Genomic DNA, 27,824 nt, shown 5'->3' with positions numbered 1-27,824 from the left:
CAATTCAGCTTAATGTATTTAGAATTGCCGTTCTGTTTAACATAGTTAAATATTTTCTGTAGTTATAGTCATGGTAAATCAGCAAGAGTTCTTCATTAACAAGTTCTTTGCATAGAGAATAGATCTCCATGCCAAAGTCCCAAGGCTGTGTTTTTACCGCAAGGACTGGTGGGTTTACATCTGCCTTGCACTGGTGGAAATCACTGTTACAATCACAGGATACTGAAGAAGCTGTCCAGTAGCAGGAATAATAATTATTATAAAAAAACCCCAGGTATTTTAGTTGTTAAACAAAAGTTTCAATTTACCTTTATGGCCTATGCAGGAACTAGCAGTTACTATAATATTTTATGCTCCTCAGGGATTCAGAAAACTCTGGGTTTTTTTTTCCCCCCAAACTGGATAGCAGTATTTGTGAATTTTATACATGTGCAGTTTTTATGTACGTGTCCCTCAGCTCTTCTACAAAAAAAGTATAATTAAACACTCAGATTTGCACTGCTCTTTGTCATACACCAGTTAAGTCTAGGGTGTTTGCCTTTGTTGAATTAATGGTATGTCATTTTTAGCTGTGAATGTAACATGAAAACACATGAGTAGTGAATGGAAATTATCTATTGACACTGTTTAATGTTATAGCTTTCTTAAGGCTTTACATATAAATGAAAGTCAGTTATCTTATCTGTTACATATTATCCTTTTTCCCCCATCACTAGAATACACAGGATACTGAGGTGTCCCCAGTTTCCTGAGAAGTGCTGATTATCTTCAAATCTTATAGATTAAAATAGGAATTTCCCTTCGATTCCAGTAGGATTTATCAATGCCTGGCATCTCTGTGGAGCAGGAACAATCGTTCTGCAATGCTCAGGCTATACCCAAGGCTTAACTGACAGCTAAAGAAAGCCTAATGAATATTGTTTCCTCCCTAGCGTTTTTTATTTCAGTCTGCACACAGGATGAAGATAGGAAAGTGGACAGAGATGAAGTCAGGCTATGATAAAAGGAATGAATGGCTAGAAAAGCCCACAGTCTTTCAGATTTTCTTTGATTATTATGTCTGTGACTGCATCAAATACAAACTTGACATTCTGGGTGTCTGTGGCACATGTCAGATGAGAATATATCTCTTTATCTTCTTTCCTTATGTTCAAGTCTAGGAATTGTTTCTTGATGTAATTTCCAGCATCTTCAAATGTATTTAGACCTAGTGGACAGAACAGTAAAAGAAAGAGAAGACACATTTCAAGAATAATTTTTTTTTCTTTTTTTTTTTTTCCCTAAAGGGAATTAACTTCATGTATTAGATGAAAAAATTTTGTATCTAAACCGTTCACCTAAATTTAAATTTCAATTTCTGAAATTTCAATTTCTGAAATGAAATGCTCCTGAGTAAGTCAGTGTGAAACAGTTACGAACCTTAAAGAGAAAGTAGAAATTGAGAGAAACAGAAAAAAAAGGAAGGAGCATAAATTCAAAGGGAATCAGATAGGTAACAGACAAAACTGGTGGGAAGTACAAAAATGAAGAGATAAAGAAAGGAACAATCAAAAAGAAAAGAAGAAGGAAAAAGAGAAAAAATCAGATGCTTATATATTCAGTCATAATTTCTTCATGAAGCTTTTCTGCCTTTTGGTAGTACTCCTTTAGGGCAACAGCAGGCGCGAACACTGGTACTGCAGACTCACTGTAGGTCCGGAGCAGGATGAGACCTCTGGAGGCAGGCTGCTGCTGAGAGCCCTTGCTGGCTCCCATCGTGTCTGAAGCCTCAGGCTGTGTAAAATGGCGTAGCTCCACTGCGTCTAGCACATAATGTTTGATTATCCCAGTGAAGCACTGAGCAATTTTGGGTTGCTGTGTTGATGTGTCCTAAGAAAGGGACTGAAGGTTTTCAGGAAGTGCACAGAACCCAGCTTCTAATAATAATAATGTTTATTTAAGTATGTTTCATTGTGGACACTCCCTATCACTAATATGTTACGTTAATATTAAAATTCCAACAGCTTTTGTTTTTTCTCTTTCACTTTTTGACCTAGCTTCATATATTCTCTTGCATCAGCTTGGAACAGTTGCTGTTTTCTATTTCCAGTAGACACTACTGTGACATACAGAAAGAGGCAGACTTCCTTTAGTGAATGTTTTTTCTCAAAATAGGAGAAAACCTGGAGTCAGTTATGGTGTGTGTGAGTGATAAGCCACTGACTTGTACTGAAATATTAGGTGAGTTCATCACATCATGCTACAGCCATCTGAAACTTCTGTTTCTCTTAGCTTCCTCTACCACCAACTGAGAGAAATAAGCGTCTCCAGAGAAAGAAGATCCCATGCTAGGATAAGCACCATGAGTAGGTGAGATGAATCGGATTCTGGCCATGTCTGCCCCATACTATTCTTTTGAGAGAAAGGCTAGATGCTTAGACAAGATGCTTAGCATTTAAATGGTTATATATAGGTGACTTGAGTCAAAGTCTCAGTCTATAATGCATGGCCTACACTATCATCTGAATGTATTTTCTTCTGAAAACCCCAAACTTACCATTATACTCAGGAAAGCAGATATTTAGATGAACTTTTGTTATTTTCTCTTGAAAGAGGTCTTTTTTGTTTAGAAACAGCACAATGGAAGTGGCTGCAAAGCACTTGTGGTTGCAGATGCTGTTGAACAGCTGAAGGCTTTCATGCATTCTGTTCTGTTGAGATGCAAAAAGGTGAACATGAGAGACTGGCAAAACTCATCCTCATATGTCATTTTGCTGTAATGTTCTTTACTGGCAAGAACCAATACAGCATAATAGCCTTTAAATGGTTATCAGGGAACAGGAATACTTCTGATATGCCATCAGAGAGTATATTAAAACTTAGCAGCAAAAAGGGTTGTTTATCTCTTCTGACTCACCACTTCTTTATCTTCCACCAGAACCATGTCATATGCACTGAGTGCAGCACAGAATATGATGCAAGTTACTCCCTCAAAGCAATGAATCCACTTTTTTCTCTCTGATCGCTGTCCACCCACATCAAACATCCTTTGCAGGAAAAACAATATATGTACAATGTAAATTACTAACTAGTAATGATGTAGTCATGCTGCTAATGTGTAGAGTGCAACTAGAGATGAATGACAATCAAATTCCCAGCTTTTCCAAATATCAGTCTATTCTATCCCAACAGGTCAAGGAGATAATCTGTTACTTATGGCTTTGTAGTGGGCAAAAAATGAAACATAATGGCTTAAATACCTGCATATAGGAAATACATTCGGTACTTTCAGGTGGCACTCCGTGTTGAGGAAGTGGAGCTCTGTCTAAGATATCAGCGTAGCACTAAGCTCTGCAGGCAAGGATTTATTCAGGACAGAGTTCATACATGAAACATTGACAAAAGACCCTCAAATCTGCATTTGTTACTTCACAGTTTTTCTCGTAGTGAACTGACATGTTGATCAATAAGGCATATGATTGGAAGTTGGTCATGGGTTGACCCACTTGTTATGTTTAATTGGCTGGTGTAGACCTATATTTAGTCATGTATTCATTGCCCTGGCATGGTCACTTACCTATCTGTATAACCTGCAGCATGTGCCCGTGGGGGTTCTCTGCCCTGTGAATCTCATTAGTTGCTGTTTAAGCAGCAGTTCACGGGAAGCAGGAATCCCTTCATATGAAAAGAGGAAAGTGTAGGGCTGTCCTCCTCTGCATTAATTTCCTTCAGTCTTCGCTAGGAATTACTACCTTTGGGTAGAGTCATATGAACTTTGTATGGACTCTATATGGGGTCCAAAGCCAACTGAGCATACCTAGCTAGGACCTAGTTAGGGCCCAATGAGATGGAGCTGTCATCAAAGCTACCACTGTTCTGCTAGCACTAGCTTTCAGAATTGCCACTTCTATTTGCAGTTCTTCAGTGATAAAGGATAAGTCTTTCTTTTCACTGTTTTTCTGACATAAAAGGTGCCAAATTTGAATGTTTTTCAAGTGCATTAGAAAGGAGAAAAAATATGTAAAAAATAAAATTTATTCTACCCTTACTTTTTCTGTTTCCCTGTGTGCATGATGACTTTTATCTGTGTTGCCTGTTTTTGAACTTAAAACTGTAAAACTAACCCCTGTTGCATTATCCCTTCCTTCAAGAAAATGCGTTAGATCTTACTCTCTGGATGTATCTCCTGCAGTATTTGAAAATTAAACACAGCTCAATTTTTATAGCAATGAAAATACTGGGATTCAGTAGAAAAAAATCATGTCAGTAATAAACAGCAATAATAATTGGTTACTGAAACACCATTTTTTGCAGTATATTGATCCTCTGTTTAAACACAGATTATTCTTTATCATTTTTCATCCTGCTTAGAAGAAATGAAACCCTTCCCAATGCTAGTGATTAACTATTATTGCAGCTGAGGAGTTATTCTAATTAGTCTAATTCTCTAATTAGAGAATTTCTTTTTTTTTTTATAGTAATTTCATCTCTTTGTCTGATCATTAGGTGTCTATAAATGTAAATTATTAGGAAATCAGGAAGCTGTTGTGGAGCAAGATTTTTATAACAGTAATGGCATGCTTCCAAGGATATCTTCACCGAGTTCAGAACACCTACTGAAGAGTGAGGTCAGTATGAATAAATTGTCTTGACTTTTGGCTGTGATTAGTGCACCAAAGTAACCTGCTGTTACGTATCATCCTCGAGCTGTGGTATGTAACTCTGAAATCAGGGTTATGGGGCTGGGGGGGAACTTCAAAATCCAGTCTGCAGTAAAGTTGCACAAGCATACATAATCATATGAATCTGCATTCACTTCCTGCAAGCTTTTAGCATATGGCTCTATGAATATTCATGAGAAGTCGGTTCAGATAGGACAAGATCAAGGCCAGAGGCAATACTTATGGACCATTTTTGTTGTACTAACCTTAGCTTGCTTAACTCTTCTCATGTCAGCTCAGAACTTAACATATGTACATGTAAAACTTACATCCCTCTGTGAGTGGTATAAAATGTATTTCTGAGATTGTCTTTTTCTTTTGACAAGACAGACAAAGTTAGTCTTGAAAGCTCTATATTTTTCCAACATTATTCTTCGAAAACCTAGCCACAAATATGGGACTAGCTGTACATTCATTTGTCCTAATGGTAGATATATAGTGGGACCTGAAAACTAAAATAAAGCTTGCCTGATTTCAGTCAGACTTTTCCTAACACATCAATGGAAACTACAGCAGGAGAGGACCTGTGGAGACCAGGTCTCCTTTAAAAATATTTTAGTATGTTCTGAGCTCTGGAACTCAAAGTCAACATTAGTGAAATAAATTGAAGAGCACTAGAAAGCTAAATTACACTGAACCAGCAAAGTAACCACTAAGAAGATATCAAATAACAAGAGACGTCTGTGCAACTGTAATTCAGTTCTCTGGAGCAGTACTGGGATTTAGACTTTAACTGCACAGATCTAAAACTTTTTCTGCCTCATTCAGTTCAGAAGAGGGACAAGTATTTAGTGAATGAAGCATCTGTTCATGTTTTCTTTTTATCTGTGTGTGGCTTGTGACCCCAAGCCTCATTTAAGTACATCAACCAAAACTCACTCTGAATGTGGAAATGTTCCTCTCTTTATGGGTATTTCTATGGTACTTATCAAACTAAGTGCAGAGTCATCAGGCTTCCCCAGCTGTTTTGCATTGCTCTGGCAATGCAAAGTAGCAGTAACCGGCTGATTAAGATGGATTTATAGCTGCTCTGCCTCCCTATAGCAGCTCAAAACTCTCAGACTGTTTTGTAGTGTTTTTACCTCATATTACTTAAGTGTATAAGACCACCAATAAATTTACTCACATAACACTATTGTGAGGCATAGCAGAGAGGCTAAGCACAGTGGGGTTTTTTTTTTGGTGTGTTTGTGGTGGCATTAGGAGCCTTCCTCTTGTTTACAAACACTCAGGTAACTTAATTCTCAGTTGTGTTGCATTTCAGTTGGACCTAGACACCAATTCTGGTGTCTACTTCAGACATCTGAACATCTACTTCAGAATCTGATTTTGCATATGTAATCTCTGTTGTGTCAAAGCATCTGTGTGGTAGCATAGGTAGTTTGGGGGATGTTTAATTGCCACATGAGGAGAAAAAAAGAAGCCCAATGAAAAATGTAAAAGTTATAATCCTGATGCTTTGTACATCTGTCTATCTCTACAGTCGGTTTCTTGCCTAGACTACATTCCTCAATATCCACCCCCGCCTTTAAATTAAGATTTAAATGGGATTCAGTCCATAGAGAAAAGCATTATGGAACACCGACACAATCATAATTCATTCAAATGTTTTTTCATGTGGAAACAGATGTTTTTAATTGGCACACCAAGCATAACAAAACCTTGAGTATCTGAAAGTGTCAATTATTTTCAGTCAAATTTCACAGACACATTATTTTTGAGGGGTTTTTTCCTAACATTTTGCTTTTCATCTTAAATGAGCATGAAGGCATGCATGTTAATACTGAAATTTCCCATGGGACAGAAATTATTATTTTTTTGCCAACTGTAATGCATTCCAGTGTTAAAAGTAGTTATTTCCATTCTCAAAAGAAGAGAGTGAAAGGTTGAGAGTGCATGTAAATTAGTAGTCATCAAATGTTTTGCATGCTGTTAAGAACATTTAGGTAGGCAAATTTCATAAATGTCACAAACAATTATTCAAATGGCAGGATACAAAGAATGCTTTTTAGACACTTACATATGTAAAAATGTCCTTTTAGAACCTGATATGCTGAGATTCTCAATAGCGGTCCATTATATGCTTAGAATTGGAGTACTGGTACTAAAATATCTTGATTTTTGGCTGTTTCAAAATATTAAATGAGAGTGGATTCAAGGATATCTCAATGGGAATAGCAATATTATAATAGGTCAATACCTTTGAAAAGAACATACTTAAAGATAAAACTACAGAAAACTGTCAAATACAGCTTTCGTACCTGAAGTTCAAGTCCTTGAACGAAAACTGAGTCTCTATAATCCCAGTTGTTTTCACTCGGGAGTGCAAAACATCTTGCTCACTAGGCACATAGTTCGGCATTGCTAATCTGTCCAAATCATTGAGGTAACTAAGGAGAGTAAAAAGAAAAGGTAATTGGTGAATTCTAAAGGTGAAATGAACATTACATACAATAACTTCATACTGAGCCACTTCTAAATATTTTATATAAATTATCCATTTAAATACAATAGTATTGTTTTTTATACAACCTAAATCCACAATCCAGGGCCTTTCTTTTTTTTCTCCTTGTCTATAGAAGTGTAATTTAGTTGTATATAGTGAACAACTTTCTGAGAATTTCAGTTAATGAAAATCCTTATTTTCCTCAGGGACAATAAAAAACTACCTTGTCAGGAAAGCGGTTTTGTCCATTTGCTTTCAGCAAGTGGAAGAACCACCACAAGCATCTCTCAGAAGCAGACTGACTAGAAGTTATTGCAGCCTGTCAGACCTGTTGGAGCAGTATCTTCCTTCCCAAGTGAAAGGGAGGGTGTAGTATTTTAGAGGAATTCACATATAGGACCTGTTTTCCCTGCAGACCTATCAGTTTACAAGAGGAAGGCACATGATATTTTAAAAAACATATTTTGTAATCAAAATCAGAAACTTTAATGAAGTTGAGGACCCCGTAGTTTAGTATTCTCCCCCCCACCCCTGGAAAAGAGTGGATTATTTGATTTTATATCTGGGATACAGAGATATCATTTACATAAAATGAGAATCTGAACCAGATCTTTGAAGCCTGTTCTTGTCCTACCACCAACCCTTCTCCTCTCTCTTCTAGGCACAGGCAGCTTTCTTGAAATGGGTGGACAGAGCCTATGAATCGTACTGGCTGGTCTAGGAATCTATGTAAAGAGGTTATGAATGGACAAAAGGAGTAGCAGAGGTGATGCGTGGGTAACTTCCTACCTTTTAACTACTAATAGTCAAATAATGAACAAAGCCAAAAGCAAGAAACTGTATACAATAGTTGAAGCATTTTCAAGCCTTCAGTGTCCCAGTTGGCACCTTTCAATTTTTAACCTCTTGGCTCTGACAAACAAAACACACCTCTCTAATGTTTATTATGTTTCATGCTTTTTTTTTCTCCTTCTCTAACTCAAAGTCTGCCCACTGTGAAGTTCTGCTCTTCAATTTGGCCAGAAAACTACCAAAACAAATCTCACAGCTCATCATCGTCTGAAATATTTAATACAACTGTAAGGAATAAATTAAAATAAAATAAAAACTAAAAAAAAAGTTAGAGTTTTCTATGTGGAGATTTATAAGTAATGCTTGGAAATGGGATTTTCACATTTTAATTTGAATAGACTGAATCCATTCAGCAAAGAGTGCTTGCTTACTCAGTTGATCTGAGTAATTCAATGTTTGCACATTATTTCAGTCCAGGAAACAATCTATTTAAAAAAAAAAATGCAATATAGCTCTGGTTCTCTGAGTAAAGACTGAGGCAGACTCATGTCAGCTCACCTCTGTGGGAGGCAGAAACCAAAAACATTTTGCAACTTACAAAGCATGTAAGCACTAAAATAAAAAATTGTATATAAAATTCATTATAAAGATCTGATAGTTCTTAATCACAAATACCTAAATTCAGTTCAACACAGCCAATTTTAATTGCATGATAAAATAAACCAAGTTAATTATCTAGTTCATTGAGCAAGAGAGGGATCTTCAGAGTCTTCCTAGGGTCGCAGGCAGTTTCCAATGGGCCACTCTCAAGGCTGGCTCTTTACTAGCAAAACACAAAACCTGTACACAAACCAGTAGGTTGGTCTAAATGCCTGATCTTTCCCTGGCTTGAATTAGGTGACATGAATCCTACTCTGAGAGGCAAATGACCCTGCCAGCAAGAAGCGCCATGTGCCATTATATTATCACCTTTTACAATGACATTTTAGGTCATGATTTATAATCCTGATTTTGCCCCTTCCTTACTTATCACTCTATCTTAAAACAGGATTAATTTCAGGTCAATCTAAGGAAGAACTTCCAGGCACATTTGAATTTCCATTATTCAGAAGATCTATTTTTTTTAAATGAAAACACAGAGGAAAGGCAGTGATCAGACTTCATTAGCATGAATCAATAATGGAACGACTCAGAGAAGATAACATCAGAAAGTCAGAATTTACACAGTATAAATCAATAGTCTGTGTAGGAGCTGATTCACAGGAGCTGAGAAAAAAGGTTTTGGTTTTAAAAGAAATTGAAATGTAGCATTAGATGGTTAATTGACTAGCTGGTTTTGAATTGATCATTAGAAGCCCAGCAGCAAGGGCAAAAATTAAGTTGATTAATGGTTCAGAGCCAAAGGCTAGATTTTCAGAAGCATCAGGTACTGAAAGTTGAAGACTGAGATTTTTCAGAAGTGTTCAAACAGATGAAAAACATCACTCTTGTTTTTAATGTATCTCTGGCAATAAATAATAATCACTTACTCCTTTACTGTCTATACTAGCTCCTTTAAATACTGAAAACTATTACACATTAAAACATGACACAGCCCATAACACTGAGAGGGAATTACTTTAGAATATCCTATCTTATTTTTAGGCAACAAAACCTAATCTGCCAGGCATACTGTACATACTAGAATGTTAGCTGGTGAACACATAATTTTTTTTTTTTTTGCATTAGGATTGTGGGTTTTTTTTGTTTTGGTTTGGGATTTTGTTTGGTTCTTTTTTTTTAATTCCAATAAGTGTTTTTCCTTTTAAATTATGATGACTGACTTGTTATGGGCTTTTAGTGCTGGGAACTACAGTGTGGCCTGTCAGAAAAGATGTGTTAGGAAACAAAAGATTGGTTTGTACTGTTCCTATAGAAACACAGGGCTGCAGTAAAATACTGCCAATCACAAATCAACACAGGCAATATTTTCTTGTTTAGGTATCTTGTAGAAAGCTCTTCATTCGTGTTCTTAAGACATAAAGAGATGAAGAATTTTTAATATTTTAATGTATATCCCTTCTACCATGTACGATTAGTGAGCTGTTACTGCCTTCAGTTTGCCTGGCTCCTGGCCCAGGCTCGGATGATGCCTTTTGCTGCTGAGTAGAAGGGACACCCAACACCTTGTGAAGTTTCCCTTTGCAGATGCCCTCAGCCTGTAGGAGGAGCTGCAGGAGCAGAGAAGCCTCCAGCTGCAGATCTTGGAAGATGGACCTCAGCTGGAACAACACTCTGCCCCAGGTCCGGAGTCAGACTTATGCACGCCAGGAAAACTCCAACCCAGGTGACACCTCCCTTCTGGGTCTTGTATGATCTCAGGAAGAAGACAGCAGAGCAGGACCACTCTAGCCTGAAAGAACAGCTGTAAAAGCAACCAAACCAGGGACTCCTGGAAAGTCTAAGCATACTGACTGTATCTAAGCTAGGAGATGTACCCCCGCTGAATGCTGATCCTTCATGGAGTCGGAGCTGAGCAGCCCTAGTCCCTTGCTTACGTGCCTGCCACATCCCAGGATGCGGAAAGGGAACCGGGACCATCAGGTTGGAGAGTGGTTGCAAGCACCACTGGCCAAGACCAGCTGGATGCTGAGATGGTAACGTCCCAGGGAACACCCGTCCATATACAGACAGATCGGTTTAGAGGAAACTTTTTGTAGTTTTCTCCAGACTTGCGTTTAGCAATTTGAAATTTATACATTCAAAGTACAACTCTAGGTAAAACACAAGCTGTTTCAATTCACCTTTTGCCTCATTTTGTCAATCTTAGAATTGCTTAGAGAGAGAATAATGATTTTTTTTTAGTTTAAGCAATCTCACAGAAACAAATTTTTCCTTCTTTTCACATATTTCCTTCAGTTAAACATTTCTAATATATTATAAACATTAGCAAACCCCCTCCTTTTTCAGGTTAATGAGCAAGAATTTTCGTAGGCTATTCTGCACATGAGGAAGGGTTCTTGTCGCAAGCCTTCCGACGCCGTCCGTTGCAGTAGTAGCCAGCATTCAGCACCTGCAGCTGGTGTCACCTACTAGGCTGCCGAGTCGCTGAGCTGGTACTCCGCCGCCCTCGCGAAGCAAGCCTGAATCCCGCCGTCACTCCACAGTTGTTTGATGAGTTCAACCAATTCAGAAGTTATGTCGCCATCCTCCAGAGTTGTTGCTATGGCACACAGCTTCCTTTCATCTTCCTGAAGAGAGATTTCAGTAAATATTGTGCAAGTGCACTGTGCCCCTGCACCTCCTTGAAAACACGGTTGGTGTACAATAAGTTGCAGGGGCAAAATTTCTCATTTTCACCGATTTTTCCAGGTAGCTATACTCGACTGTGGTTGTAAGCATCCTTTTACAAGCTCACTTCCCTTTAGTTAGTGCCAAGGTTAGACTTAAATCATGATACACAGATTTTTCCTCTTTTTATTGTTTTTTTTTTTTGTTCATACAAGGGCTCAGTTTCATCTTACTGTAGGTGTTCACAAAAGGTCCAACTTGGAAGGAAGGCTTTTATGGTAAGAGATAGTAGTGGGGTATCAAAAAACTAAATTAAAAAGTGTATTTAAAGCTTAAACATATTATAACTACATCAAAGCAGAAATATATAGCTAAATATATTTTTTAATGTATTTGGAAGAAAAAATTTCTGGCTTTGGGCCACAGTGAGAAATGTGGCAAAAGGAATATAACTAGTCAATGTATTTCCAATATGTTGGGTTTTTTTTAATTTGGGTGAGAAGAAACCTGTAACTGAATAAAAACCCAAATATTTTAAATGCGTTATTCTGTAATCTGTAATTTCTTTCTTTTGCAGTCATTTAAAAAAGATTTCAAATAATCTATTACATTAAAATATATTAAAATATTTTCAGTGCTTAACAGCTTAGGAATGTACTGTAAACAAAAGGCATGATTAAAATAAGGTCATTTGATACACTGTCACAGCAGTGGATAATTATAGAATATAATTTCTTCCTAGCTGTATAAGTAGGCAACTGAAGTGACTTGCAGTCAATAGTTGAAAAAGTATAAATGGATTCTGACAGACGGTGTTTTGGCAGCGAGTATGTTTTATTCCAAAATACAAAACATCTTCACAATAATTTGTAACAAATCTATTTTAGGAATGTACTATACCTTTATGTTTCAATAAAAATTGCAGTTTATGGAAACTTTGTAAAAGTTAGAGACTGATCAAAAATAGAACTTTGCAGGTTTTCTAAAATATTGGAGAAATTGAGTTAGCATGGAGAAAAAGAAAAAAAAAAAGGGGGAAATAGCCACTAGATAATTGCCTTCATTTGAAGGAGGAAGGAGGACAGCCATATAATTGCCCTTCTACATGAAACACCACCAGCTCCATTTACACCCCCATCCTCTCGCTTAGTGCTGGGATCAGCAGAACTGAGTCACGCTTTCTTGTGTGTGCTCCTCGTTTGTCTCCAGGGTGGTTCTCCAGGGTGCACACTTGTTCAGCTTCAAGATAAGAATTGGAATGTTCTCTCCTTCAGGGTATCACATATCATTTAATGATTATAGATAACGTCCTACACTGTTGGATTTGTTGGTTGAATAGCCTACAATGAGAAGCCTTGAGCTCAGAGCCTCCAGGTGTACAGTAAAGGTTCACTGATTATTATGCAGAAGGTGGCAGCTGTGGATTTTGATGTTTACATAAAAAAGGAAGATAGTGGCAGATCGAGTTTATCATAACCCTGATTTATATAATGTTTTGTTTCTCTATGGCATTTAGACAGACTTCAGATGATTTTCATATTAAAAATAGATTGCAATGGTGCTTTAGGAAGAAAAAAATACCTCTCTCCCCAGAACAGATGTTCAAAATTACATGCTGGGGCACTTTCAGGACCACTAAGAGGTATTTGCAGGCAGTCCTGGAACATGGATAAACCCATTGCTTTCAGGCCCAAGATAAGCCTAGTCTTTGGGCTAGATTACTTTAAGCAGCTAAATCCGGACCAGAATGCACCAAGAACAAAGTCTAGCTGAAATCAAAGCTTATATCAAAACAATTCAAGCTTATAAATGACTTATGATTTTACAGGAAATGTAAGCTAAGTTTGTTTTTGGAAGAAAGATGCAATTCAAATAAATGTGACCAAAATTACTATTTTCATTAAAACTTATATCCAGTTTGCTCTTACGTGGTTCTGGGGGAAAGGCGGGCAGGCACTGCAAATATTTTATACAGGTGTGTTCAACTGTGTTCTTAGAGGCCTATTCTGCCGATGACAGTAAGAATGGTCTTACTGTGCTATAAATTATAAACTTACAAAAGTTGTGTTTTCTGCATTTCTGCATAGCCCAGAAATGAACTGGGCTATTTAACACAAAAAATTAAATTCCCAGTTCCCAAGGGTGTAAAATCCCATGAAAATAATGTCTGTGAAACTGGCATAGATGATAGATGATGAGTGAACATGTATACACCTCTCAGAAAGTTTGGCAGGACTGAGAAAAGAGGCTGCAGTACTGGGGCACTGGCAGAACATATCTCAATTAGCGCTGGCAAATGTAGTCTGAACCACGTAGCGGATATTAGAGGAGGAGCCAGGACCTGTGGCTAGGTGCTGCAAGGTTCAGCTGTCTTAGGCCATGTAGACTGGTAGATGGGTCCTTATGCAGTATATGTGTCTATCACAATAGATGGGTGATGGGCAAAGTTGCAGCAGGCTCACATGCGCCTGTTTTGTGTGTGCTGCTTTTGGGCACCATCACATTTGTCTGAATGACTTACATTCATGGGCCCTTAAAAGAATATGGGAAGAAAACATTTAGTTCCTATTCTGTCAAGTGACTGTATGAGCTTTAGTAACCTCTGAAGCATTTATCAGTTTTTAGGTCAAAGTACCACATGTCATTGTAATGAAATGTAGACTTCAGAAACAAGAAAAGCTCTTTCAGATAAGAAAATGTAATTCCCTCTTAGATAAACCTCTAGGGAATATGCAGAATTTGCCAAAACTGGAATCCGCTGATATTCTGGCAGGCCTTTGAGAAATTCTCGGCAAAGTCTGAATTACAGGCAATAAACTAAATAATTGCACTGAGAAGAAAAGTATGTGTTTTTCCTTTACTTCTGTCCACGAAAATTCAGTGTGATTGCCAGAAGATAGCAGGTCTTCTTACTGTGGTTTTTCCTCTATGTGCTTGTGGATTGGGTGGCTAACTTGTGTCAGGAAGGTCAGATTCCACTTCTCTGTGGTGCCAATCTGTACAATGGGGACGTCTGCTCCAGGAGCAATGCAAACGGAAATATTCCCAGCATGTCCAGATGACCCTTCCTTACATGGCTGAGCCCCAAGGTTTGTTCATAAAAGGGAAATATTTATTACATTTTGCAATAGCAATAAATAAGTGACTAAGCAGCTAAGAAAAAGTTCTTTCTTTTCTTTCTTATGTCTGTTCAAGTTGGACATTTCTTTTGTAACAAAAAATACGGCAGTTTATGCAAAGGTTAGATCTCAGGCATCAGTCTTGAGAAAATGAAAGTAGTTAAGGATATCTTGTCACATACATAACTCAAGCAGTACTTAGTTTCCACTATCATAAAGCAAATCCTGAACTCTCTTTGTTCTACTAATCTCTACTATTATATAACAAAAAAACTGTATTCTCCTGCCTAAAAGGGCATCATACTCACAAGTCTAGCGGGATTTTCATAACTGATTCCTAACTTAGTCATTGCTTTCACAATAGAGAGAATAGACTGCACTGCGTTGCTGTAAATCACAGGTCTGAACTCCATGCGTTCCTGGTAGGTGAACCCATCTTTATGGATGATCCTGGTGCAAAAAAAGAAAACAAAAGGTTTATGGGATGCATTAAAATAAAGGAAGTAGTGAAAAATTGGATCAGATGCTTTTGTGGTCAGTGTGAGAAAGAACTGAATCCGTCATGGAAAAGCATTTATCAATGGCCAATCTGCCTATTCTGCCGGAACAGGTTAACAGCAGTTTCTGCAGCTAGATGAGGTTAAATTTATGAGGCTAGGTTTTGGCTCCCCAGTCTGAGTGAAGAGCTATTGTTTTTTTTCCTTGTGTGTCAATATAAGATAATGTATGAATCCAGAACAAGACCCAGGCCCATTCCTGTGGAGACAGGGCAAGTTGCATAGCTGGCCTTAGATCCCAAATAGTTCTGGGCTCTCACACTGCTTGTGAGACCGCAAATTCTCAAATTGCAAAAAATTCTCATTGCAAAAAATTCTCATTGCAAAAAATTCTTATTGCAAAAATATTTCTACACTGTGAGGCACTTCCTCAAGAAAACAAGCAAACAAAATCTTTAAAATTTCTTTGTACATCAGTCACGATTTCTAGTTATTGAAAGGTGTTACTGTTACTGTCTGTAGGCTTTGGGGACATACATATTAATCCAGAGGATTTGCCCCATATTCCAGAGGACAAAGAACCTTAGTAGTCAAATTCAATTCATCTAATTCTAAGAGCGGAATTATAATTTCATAATCCTTCCTGACTGGAGAATGGCATGTGGTTAAAGTTCTCCAAGATCAGTGTGCAGATTATATCATGATTCAGAGAGGTCTTTTTCCATGAGTTGTGAACAAGGGTGAAAAAACTTCAGCCATTTTTCAGTGTAGGGTACTTTCAATGAACAGACAGCAAACTGCTTTGACTGCTGCTGGAACCAGGACTCTGTTCTTCCTCGCTTCAGCTGTTCAGAGATAAAGGCCAGGTTTTTAAATAAATAATTTCTGGGTTTTAGTGTTTTGTTTTTTTTCCCCTCTCTTTCTTTCTAAGATACAGTCTGGACAGAGTTATACAAGCAGAAAGGTGTGATGTGAAAGGGTCTGTCAGGTTAGCCCAGAATGAGTAGAGGTGTGTCTTGGGGACACTTTCCCTTCAAGGGGAAAAGTCAGCCCTGCCAGAAAATAATTCACTTACACAAAACCCAGTTCACAGTTTAATGTGTGAGAATCTTAACATCTCTCTGACTTATGGATATCAGAATATGCAAAAGCTGCCTTCTTGATTCTGTAGGAATAGCACCTGTAGGAAAAAAGGGATTTCTAAATGTTTCCCTAATCACTTCTAGAACAGGCAAATCTACGAACTCTGTTTTGAAGATCTGTTTTTTTGAGTGATGTTTTCAGCACAAGCTCAAACAAACCTGCAATATTCAAAGGAATCCTCTTGAACTTGGGAAAAAGAAAAAGGGGAGGTGTTATGCAGTCTGGTATACTAGTGAACCTTTTTTTGCCATCCTCTGAAATATCACAGAATCATTAAAGTTGGAAAAGACCTTTAAAGATCATCAAGTCCAACCACCAGTGCAACACCACCATGCCCACTAAACCATGTCCTGAAGTGCCACACCTCCCTGGGCAGCCTGTTCCAATGCTCGACCACTCTCTTGGTGAAGAAATTTTTCCTAATATCCAATCTAAACCTCCCCTGGCGCAACTTGAGGCCGTTTCCTCTTGTCCTATTACTAGTTACTTGGGAGAAGAGACCAACACCCTCGTCGCCACAATCCCCTTTCAGGTAGTTGTAGAGAGCGATAAGGTCTCCCCTCAGCCTCCTCTTCTCCAGACTGAACAACCCCAGTTCCCTCAGCCGCTCCTCATAAGACTTGTGCTCCAGACCCCTCACCAGCTTCCTTGCCCTTCTCTGGACACGCTCCAGCACCTCAATGTCCTTCTTGTAGTGAGGGGCCCAAAACTGAACACAGGATTCAAGGTGCGGCCTCACCAGTGCCGAGTACAGGGGCACGATCACTTCCCTACTCCTGCTGGCCACACTATTGCTGATACAGGCCAGGACGCTGTTGGCCTTCTTGGCCACCTGGGCACACTGCCGGCTCATGTTCAGCCGGCTGTCAACCAGCACCCCCAGGTCCTTTTCTGCCAGGCAGCTCTCCAGCCACTCCTCCCCAAGCCTGTAGCGTTGCATGGGGTTGTTGTGGCCGAAGTGCAGGACCCGTCACTTGGCCTTATTAAACCTCATACAGTTGACCTCTGCCCATCGATCCAGCCTGTCCAGATCCCTCTGCAGAACCCTCCTGCCCTCCAGCAGATCAACACTCCCACCCAACTTGGTGTCACCTGCAAACTTACTGAGGGAGCACTTGATCCCCTCATCCAGACCATCTATAAAGATATTGAACACGACCGGACCCAGAACCGAGCTTTGAGGAACACTGCTTGTGACCGGCTGCCAGCTGGATCTAACTCCATTTACCATCATATCCAGGCATTCTTGTGTGAACACAGTGATTTGAATGAAATAAAAAGAATTGTTCAGAGGGGAGGCTTATTCACTTGAAGGAGTCTAGTGTAGCTCCATGGCAGTGTGCTGGATAGTCTGGATTGCTGCTTGGGCAATGCAGGACATTAAGCAGTGTCCTGTGTGTGAAGCACCACAGAGCTCAGAGCTCCCCACTGGTGTAGGTGGCCTCCCTTAAGGGGTCAGATCACCTTTAACAAGAAATAATTTCAGCTGCCAATGATGTCGAAGCTTGCCCTGGTACGTAAGAATATTCTTCTCACTCTTACCCTTACTACCTGTGAAAGCAGCAGCTTTTCTACAAATAATGGAATGAAATATAGAGCAACTCAAACCCCATGAAGTACGTGAGCTTGGTTTAACTACTTTACATGTCTCACAGCAGTGGCTGTAACAGGTTTTCTGGGGAAGATAGGTGTTTTGCCTGTGTCTGCAAAAATCTGGGATGAGAGAGAAGGAAAGGCCCTAACACAGTCCACAAATGGCTATTTTATATTTTCATACTTTCCCTTTGAAGAACAAAGGAAGGAAGAAAATATGATTCTGAAATAAAATTAGGTTCTGTAATTACAGAAAGAAAAATTGGTTTCACTTGAGGCTTTTTGTGGGGTTTTTTGTTTTTCTGGTTTGTTTTTTTTAATGAAAAAAAAAAAAATTATGTCCTCTGGCAGAAGGTATGTTAGCCAGCCTGTTAAATCAGTAGCGAATGTTGCTGCTTTTATTAAAGATCTGTCTTAAGGAAGGATTGTAAAACAGGCTGACATCTTGTATGGCCAGAAGGAGCATTTTAGCAAATGGAAAATTTTGTTCCCTGATCCTCCTTGTAAAAATAAACAAACTTTAAAAAATAAATGCAGGATGCTGAAGGCATGAGGTGTTAGGCTACCAGTCATAATGTCTAAATTATGTTTTTATTGGAGCAAATAAGTTAGTCTCCTGTTTTTTTTCACTCAAGGAGGGCTTCTCACTAGATAGGTGGAGTTGATTCAATCTCAGCAGGCACGATGAGTTACCAAATATTTTGTTTCCTGCTTTTCATTTACTGAATTATTTGTAGCAGGTTTCTACTGCTAACTTAGAGCACAGAACAGAAATACTCAACTAGTTTTTAAAAAAGTTAGATCACATTGGAAATGATCTAGTCAGAAGTACAGAGTTCCAAAGAAGCTGATTTTTATTTTTCCTTTTTAGTTATCCCTCATAAAAATAAACATCGTAGCCTTTTTAGGGCCTTGCAGCACATCTATATTCTGAACATCAGAAGATACTGTACAAAGCTCAGTGGAAGCATTTAACTTTGGAATATTAAGTCTGGGAAGAATGAGTTTTATGAATCAGAAATTTATATTAATAGGAGTAGAATTACCCTGATTTTGGTGGAAAACTGTATTTTCTGCAACATTATTTCTTTTGTAAGCAGCCATCAGTCTTCTCTAGAAAAAGTTATGCATTACTTAAAAAATTAATAACTGAAAGTGCTTTTTTACTGAAAAAAATCCCCTTTTTTAAAAAAAAAAGTCCATAGTTGTGATAGATAGATGACATTTTACATGAAAAAATGATGATTTTCATGAACAGTTTTCTGGTAAAATAATTAATATTTGTGATCAGGTTGACAGCTCATAAAGGCACAGGGCTTTACAGATAACTCTCAGCTTTTCATTTTTTTTCCCCCTTCTCGATGCTGTTAAGTGTTATCAGCCTTCTTAAAGTGCACAATTCAGAGGAACATCTTTAATCTGCTCCTACGTGGAGAAGTTTTCAGCACAACACATTTCAATGGTTTGCTGAACAGGGAGGGTCTCCTGGTTGGAACTCAAAACAGAAATAAAATTATCCACCATTTAACTGGAACAAAAAAGTTAGCAAAGTGTTTGATGGATGGTTCTGAGTCTGTCTTATTACAAAATGAGCTGCTTAAATAGTAGGAAATTGGTCTTATGATGTAATATTTTTACTTCACTTTTTAAATACATTGGTGAAAATATGAAATAATTAGGAGAACTTAAATTCAGAATAATATTACCGATTTTTAAAATAGTCTGCTTGAATTTTACACAGGAAGAGATAGGTGCTTACAAAGTTAGGTCATGTCTAAACAGTTACAATGGCTCTGTAATTTTTTTTCCTATATTTGTACAGATCTAGGAAGAAGACCTGGATATTGTCTATGAAAATAAAGCTAGATTCAACAGCAATATTTTAGCAAGTTACACAGGGAAGGAGGATTTTGGCTGCCTGTATAAGTATGACCTCTTGAACTCAGGTGGATTATCTATTTAAAGCAGATACATGATTAGTATTTTGGTTGCTCTTAAAAGAATAAGAGCAGCCTGTTTTACTATATGTGAAAATATTGTGATAGTAAATTTTAAATGGGGACATATATACACACAAAGTTGACCTTCCTCTGAAGCCAGGGAAAATAAAGCTGCTGACTTCAATTTGTGTGGCACCATGTGCATTTTGAACAAACACTTACAAGTACTTTTGTACTAGATTTATGGTGCAGTCACAAGATCTTCCTAACCTCAGTCCGAATTTGAACAGGATTTCTGCATTTGAGCTTGTATAGCTTGTTTTTTTCCCAGCTTGATTACTGTATGAAAACTTTTTGGGGTGGTATTTTCCTTGCTAAAAGAAGTTCTCATGACTGGCCCTACCCGTGCTAGATGATGGGTAGCAGCTGCTCACTGTTGTAGGCTGGTGGCTAAATATGTTCTCACCTGGCCTGTGGGAGACCTGAGAACAATCTTTCTGACCTCTGGCAGGAGCTGGAATAAGACTGTGGAGACCAATAATGATCTACAGAGCCCAGTTTGGGAGAAAAAAAAACCCCACAAAACTTTGCACTATTATGCAACGTGAATACTTCAATATTTTCTCTTGCATATTTTCTCTTGCAATATACAGAAATCAAATTAAATTAATAGTAAATTAATAGGGACCAAATTAAAATTGAATAAAGGAAGATGATTTATGTCATATGTAATTAAAACGTGGATCTACTTGCCATAGCATATTGTGGATGTTACTAGTTTACATTGGTTCAAAAAAGATTCAGGAGAAAGGTAAGCATGAATTAACTGAGGGCTGCTAAACACAGTGATATCGTCTCTGGTTCAGGATGGTGCCTGAGTCACAGATCATCAGATAGTCTCAGGATATCCAGCACGAGTATTACTGTGTGTTTGCTTGTCTGGTTTGATGATCTTCTGTAAACATCCTTCGTTAGCTACTGCAGGAGACAGGCTGCTAGGCTAGGTGGATCTGTCATGTCTGGTTATCTTATATGTTCATGTTCTCTCTACACTACTGTCCTACCAAAGCCAATGAAGAAGCTTCCCTGGTCTTCAGTAAGGAGTTGGACCAATGCATGATTTGACCACACAGATTTGATTACCAATCCATCTCTGTGCCTCAGTCACTTTGTGGTTTCCTTTGTGAGGTTGAATGAGAATTTGATTTGAATGATGTTTCTTTGCATTTTATTCAAAGAAGCATAAATATTGTAATAAGACATTAGCTAGATAGCTTATACTACAAATACCAAATTCAACAACTGACATGAATATTCATATACTTACTTCATTTGCTTTACAATAGTGCTCTTTCCTGACTCTCCAGCACCTGCAGAAGGGGAATGTTTAAAAGATGTGATTGATAGATGAATAAGTAGCAAGTATTAAAAATAACTCTCTGGAACACAGAATTTTGTATCTATGAGAAAACATACAGCTGTTTTAGATTCCCATTGTACTAACTATAACCCTCCCTAGTGTCCATTCAGACTTAAAAGTAATGAAATCTTGATAAAAGTACTAATTCCGAAAAGGAAAGGGACATTTGAAAAGAAAGGAACATTCAGTCAATTAAGAGAAAAATACACTCTTTAATTAGCAAGGAAATAAAATATGGGTCATATTGTGATTTCATCTCTGGCAGATGGGCAGAAAGACATGAAGAAACTACAGCTTCTGACAGGGTCCTGTTCATTACATGATTTGTAGCTGTTCGTTTAATGTGTGTCATGACCTTTTGTAAGACAAACCAGCCAGTCCTACGCTCTTCAGCCAGCCTCTTTGAGCAACTGGAAAAACAGAGTGTGGAGACTTGCACGTGGTCTAGCTCATGATGCAGAGGCTGCACACGAGCAAATGTCTTGTCACTGGTGTTTTGTCAGTTCCTCTGCCACGTGGTCTTCTCCTATGAAGTAGCGTGGCTGGAAGCGGGAAGCCTGCAGAGCCGTGCAACAGATCCAGCTTGGGAACGATTCTGCAGTAAATCCCCATAGCTGGCAGGGAGGTACAGGCATTTTCTTGCACAGCCAGTTGCAGAACTAGGCCATAGGTTTGGTCAGATGATGTACAGTTAATTTGCCCTTCTTATCTCATGCAAAGTGAGTAATCACGATGCAAACCTTCTCCGTTGGAAATCAGTGCGAGTGACTACCATCTTCTGTCAGGGAGAGCGGTGAGGCTTGGCAAGACCTGCCAAACAAGAGCCAGATTTTGAAAGCACCTGAAGAGAGGATTTAATTTTGGCTGTGAATCCATGGGACAGGATTCATCACTGCTTTTCTCTTCGCAGATTATCATTTACCTCACTGGACAGTGTCAAATAGTTTTGACAAAGGAGGAAATCTGGGACATAACTATTTTAACTGAGGGCTTCTCAGTGAATGGGACAAACTGATTACAGACTTTCCAAATAGATTTTGCAAAGCGAATAACATTTAAATGACAGGGATTTATTTAATCAAATGAATCGCAACAGACAGCAAACCATATGCAGAGCATTTTCTAAAGCCCATGATGTGAACAGCAGAAAGTGCGAGAGAAAAACGAGCCTATGCAAAACGGGCTGATGCTGCCATCTGCCAGAGTTTGGAAAAAATGCAAATTTTATTTATCCCTTCAATGCCCTTCTGAAGAACTTGGTAAAGCCCTGTCAGCAAGGTGGCATTTGCTACACTTTTTGTAGGGAAGAGAGCAGGCTGTGCTGAGAATTCATACATTCACCTGATGGAAAGATGCCAGGAAGCATAATACAGAAATGAACCTCTCTTCCAGATCTGAAAGGCAAAGTTAAAATAGAGTGGGAGGCATAATTTGTATCTTTTGTGTGCATTTTTCTATCTCTGCTCATCTTTAATTTATGATCCAGTAATGCCTTTATCTCAACAACAGATGACTCTCAGACTTTGGTTTCACTTTGGTATTGTGTTAACGGCAGCAGCATTTGCACCCCAGCAGAAGGGTCAGAAACAATTTACTTTGCACCTGCTTCCTTTCTTCCTTCCCCGCCCTGTGCAGCCCACCGCTCCGGCCGGGGTCCCAGGCGGGAGAGCAGGGACAGGGCTGCGTTCCCACCCGCCGAGGCAGCCTTCAGAAACAGTGGCAGAAGCGCATCGTGACACCCTTACGTGACTGCACGGGGAGCTGAATGCAGCTTCTCTTTAGGAGGCAGTGAAAAGGGCAATTATAACTGAGCCCAGATTTTCTGAATAAAAACCGAGAGCTTAGGCCAGACTTAGTCCTGTCCTGAAGCCTGGAAAGTTTCGTTGGCTTTGGAAAAACTCTCTGTCGCTATGAAGGTGAATAGCTCAGCCTGACAGGTGCCAGTGATAATATGCCGTACCCCATATTTTGCATTTCACATATTTAAGATCATCTAGCTTTTTCAAATTTACCTCTGAGTTCTCTGTCTCTATTTGGATTCCAAGTTTCCTTGAGATGGATAAAGGCACAGAAAATAAAGGCACGGAAGTCTTGGTTAATGCCTGAAACTCTGGCCCCGCTCCTGGGAGCTGAAAGATGTCCCCACTGCCAGTAAGGTCAATGGATATTTGCTCCCAGAACTTCTTCCCAGAAATAACGTTCACCCCCGGGCATGCCACATCCCCCTTCAGCGAGGTGCCGTACACACAGCGCTCTGGCAGACTGTAACCTGCCTCTCTTCTTGCTTTGGATATTTCAAACTGCACCCTGCCACGTCCTAAGCCGTTGTGTTTCTGGGCGTGCTGGGGCTGCAGAGGAGACCCAAGAAGAGGGGCCATGTGGTGTGGCTGCAGGCACCGAGCTGCAAAGGAGTCGTCCCCCAGCAGCCTGAGGCGAATCACCCCGCTGCTCTGGAACCGCCCAATCTCTTCCCTGCTTGCTACCAAGGTATATAGACAGAGTAGAAACAGAGAAAAAACTGAAGGTCCCTTGAAAGCTGGTGAGAATCTCAAATTCATGGGTGAACAAAACCCAGGACCTCAGCTGTAACTTGATGTTACTCTTTTTCTAAGCAGAATTTATTTGAATAGTTGTGGAAACTGGGGAGAGCACAAGCCCTTTTCAAGACTAATGTCTGCTGAACCATTGAAAAAGGTTATTTTTATATATTAATCTGCTTTTGTGTCTCAGATCAAGAGTTATTATCCCTTTACAGTTATTTTTTTATGTGGAAATAAAGGTTTGGTTTAGGAAAGTTTCCAGAAGTAAAGGTAAGAAGGTAAAAAAATCCTACTGCCTGAATATTTTGTTTGAAACCTATCACAAAAGCCATTGACACGGATGCAAAACAGCAAAAAAAACAGGAAAAGGAAATCTTCAAATTAAAATCAGAAAAGTTTTCACACCTTTGCCTGAGCCTTGTCTATGCCATTCAGAGCTCTGGAAACTGTGAACTAGACTGGAAATTATACCTCCCTAATCCTCTTACCAAACTCAACAAACATTGTCCATGAGAGAAAGAAACTAGAGAAAAATTTCTAACCCTCTTTGAGGGAATAAGGTGCTTAAATGCTTCTCCTCCCCCCCAAAAAACCAGTGTATTCCAATCAGTAGGATTATTGGTCCACCTGTGCTCAAAGTCTTTGCTTCCAGTGCAGGTGTTAACAATAGGAACTTAAGCCTGACTTCAAACTACAGTAACATTCATTTAGCTGGTTTTAAATGTCTATACTAAAAACTTCTACATCCAGACTACTTATCAGAGACCTCTTACAGTCAGTGGAGAAAAATATTTGCTACTAAAACTAAAAAAACAAACAGCTTCAAATTTTGTCACCCTGAAGCAGAAGTTTAAATTAATTTGGGTGAGTTTTGCCCTAAAAGTGAGTATTTCTCAGTAAAGTAACGTGAGGATGATGAAGCTTGAATGAGGGTGAGTTTTGTCCTGCCACTGAAAACTGTAAACAATGAGGCCATGCAGTAATACTTGGAAAATAAATAATTTCAAAGTTTTAATGATTATTTAAACTGAAGCTAAGTTCTTATTTCTGTGAAACATCATTGTGTTTCACTGTGAGCATCAGGTGTTTTGGCCACATTTCAGCTGTGTGCTGTATTTTCCAAGAAATTCAAATAAATTCATTCAAATAAACTGCAACCTGGAATCCTATGAAGGATATAAAATGCATGTGATGTGATAGGCAAGATATGGCCCTGATAGAAAGGAAATAAAACTTTCACCTTGGAGTTTGTTCCAGACTCATAAAACAATCTGATTTTTTTGAAGTATGTAGATTTGTGGACAAGGTGGGGGTGGGCAGGATGGCCTTGACAACATAAGAACACCTAACACAGAGGACTTAACCCTCCTGGCTCCTGGACAACTTGGGAGGAACATCAGAAAGTGGCATAATTTTCCCCCTCTCCCAGTTTATATGTGCAGGTTTTATGTGCATGTCATATAAACAGTAAATTATCACTTCAACACAGATAATGTGTTTGCCCAGCTCATGGAACTTAACATAAACAAATGTGGTGTCTTTGTTTTCTGGATATAATTTCTTTTTTGTAAAGGGACCTATTGGAGGATGCAGAGAAATGAGACTAGACGTTAAATAATCCTCTCAGTAAATGGTCAGAATACTTTTTTTTTTTTTACATTTTAAGGGTAAGAACATAATTATCACACTGAAAACTTATGAAAACTTATGAAAAATACATATCTATTTTTTTCTCAGTTTTTTCTACCAATCTACTTACTACAAAAGAAACAATGGTGACATCTGGTCTGTAATATAGATGTAACATACAGTCTAAATGAACAGAAAACTAGAACTAGGGTAGTACTAGGTTGGTTGGCTTTAATGGAGCTGCCCTTGGTTTATGAAGTGTAAAATTTGAATAATTTGTGAGATCAGCTCAGAGGTATGGAAAGATAACAGGTACAGATCTGAATATAGATTTAATCCTCTCCTATCTGGCCGTTTCACTGGTTGACTCGGGAAGGGGCTATATGGTGCCCCTTATACACATTGCTTCAGCAGCTGTGATTCCAGGTGTTCAAGAGACACTTTCAGTCTAGCTGTGCAATAGGCTCAAAACAGGCTTACATCTATTCACCTCTTGATTTTTTAAGAATGAGAAAATTCAACCGATAACCTTTTCCTTTCTCTCTTCAACGTGCTTTTTACCAGGTCCTTGTGATCTGTTGTAACAGTTCCCCAGGAGAAAAAACCTTCCAAATTGTTACCCATTGACAAATTTGAATCTTCATCATGTGTGACATGAATAAAGGAAGATATCGTAGAAATATATTGTATAAAGAAGACTTCAGCGAAAGTATTTCAGATTCTGATGATCAGCTTGTCTCATGAAGAGTGCTTGTATAGTTGATGAAACTGAAATATATTCAGATTTGAAATGAACAAAATAGAAGTCTTTTTCACGTAGCTTGCAATTAATCTCAAAGTATGTTAGTAAAGGTATCTTGAGACTGATGTTAATAGTGTCAGAAGAAGACTGATAATATGCATTAGGAAACATTTAAAACTAAAGTCCTTAGTACTAAATACATACCTATGTTCTGGGAGGGGGAATTTAGTTCGTGTCCTAGTGTAAGACAGCTTCCAGTACTACTACCAAGACATGAAGGCTTGAAGATCAAAATATATCATGAAACTGCTTATCTTATAAATTCCTCTTTATCCTATAAATTCCTCTTAAAGGTTTTCTTACATCTTCCTCATGGATCAGTGTTGGATAAGGTCAGAGACAGGATGCTGGAGTAGATGGACCTTGGTTCTAACTTGATATGCAAATTCCTTTTTGCAAGAATATATAGAAAATATTGTAAATTTATGAAAGTTTAAATGAAAATATTAGTCTGGTTTTTTGACCAACTCAAGCTTGTCTCAGTAGGGGCAGTATTTTGTATTAATGTGGCACAGAAAGTCTTCATATTCTCCACTGGACTGAAAAGCTTTGTAAACTGCAATCTCAATACTGATGGTACATAAAGTGTATGAAACTGTTACTTTCCTATTACTGTTTGAGAAACCTGCATGGTTGTGTTTTTCTCTTATTTCTTTATTAATAATAATATTGCGGTTCTCAGCAGGTATAAATAGATTTTTTGCATGAGATACAAAACAAGAGAGATAAGCTGATTTACTTTCTTGAAGGGATCTAGCTAAGTCTGAATAAATGTCAGTTTAAAAGCATTTCTAAGCATTGCAGTTACAATGAAGAAAAATAGAAACATTTCAATGCTCAAAGGCTGTTTTTCTGATCATTTCGTGAAAGTAATGTAAACTCTCATAGCAGGCATCATACTGTTTGAAGAAAAATATTAAGATGGTGGCAATGTTATTGTGATCTTGGATATTTATTGTAGGCTACACAGTACCAGGGGAAAAAAGAGAGAAGAATAAAGCTGTATCAAGAAAAAACCAATTTTTCTTTACCATTACACCTGCTGGCTGTTAATAAATTGATCGTACTGTGAATTACAGGTAGTAGTCTATGAGAATATTCTTCTGTATTCATCTCATTTCATTACCTTCCATTACACTCTCCATAATATCAATTTTATACATCAGAAAAAGCCCTTCTAAGTCACTTTCTGCTTCTGTAAAGAATGAAGTGCAACAGATTGGAAAACAAACAATATCAATACTTTGTGACACCTGTGTATTTTCTATGTAACCAGTTATTTCACTTAATCTTCCTGTAAATGGATGCATATAGATCCATGGTGGGGGGGGAAGATAAGTCTGTGCTACGTTCTGTGTAAGTAAGCATCATAACAGTTATTCTAACAGTAGGCACTCATTTTTCAAATCTTTCAGAAATCAAGGATTTATAGTATTTAAAATTGAATACAGGCAGTGACATGGCCATTTCCAGCCTGTTCCTTGTGATTTAATTTCTTGCTTCATGAGTGTTCACCACTAGAAAACATATTGTGCATGTAACTACAGGATTGTCTTCTTCAAATAAAATAGTGAGAGGTGGGAAATTCATTGTACTGAAATGTAATTCCAGAGCAAACTAACCCTTCAATGGAAAAGCATTATAAACAATTTTTATTCTATTTACCCAACAGTAGCAGTTTGACTGTCCTTGCTTCTCTCTCTGCATCTGCCTGGAGTTTCTTTTCCAGTTCTCTGGATCTCCTGGCTGACTCCTTGCTCTCAGAACTGGCTCCGCTGCCCATCTTGAGGTGTTAAAAATACTGTTTCTCCAGATGATTTGCTTCTTATCAGACTGGTTGTGTTAATTCAGAAGGACAACAGCCTGTTCTTCAAGAAAATTTAAAAATCTCATTCAACCTCTGTGTTCAGCCTTCAAATCAAACAGTCCCTTT

The 27,824-nt window shown here is 38.4% G+C and overlaps 1 protein-coding gene across 1 annotated transcript; it reads right to left on the bottom strand.

Moving 5' to 3' along the window:
- Positions 1 to 860: 860 nt before the first annotated feature.
- Positions 861 to 27,674, bottom strand: GNAT3 (G protein subunit alpha transducin 3; the record flags this gene model as incomplete). Its single annotated transcript, XM_082014129.1, has 8 exons — positions 861 to 1,207; positions 2,537 to 2,690; positions 2,897 to 3,026; positions 6,962 to 7,090; positions 11,011 to 11,168; positions 14,636 to 14,777; positions 20,828 to 20,870; positions 27,557 to 27,674. The coding sequence occupies 8 exons, from the start codon at positions 27,672 to 27,674 to the stop codon at positions 1,017 to 1,019; spliced, it is 1,065 nt and encodes a 354-aa protein (XP_081870255.1). The 3' UTR covers positions 861 to 1,016.
- Between the last annotated feature and the right edge of the window lie 150 nt (positions 27,675 to 27,824).

This window comes from Phaethon aethereus (genome assembly GCF_964289735.1).
Source record: "Phaethon aethereus genome assembly, chromosome: 1".
NCBI lineage: Eukaryota > Metazoa > Chordata > Aves > Phaethontiformes > Phaethontidae > Phaethon > Phaethon aethereus.
This window is presented reverse-complemented; position numbering and strand designations above follow the sequence as displayed.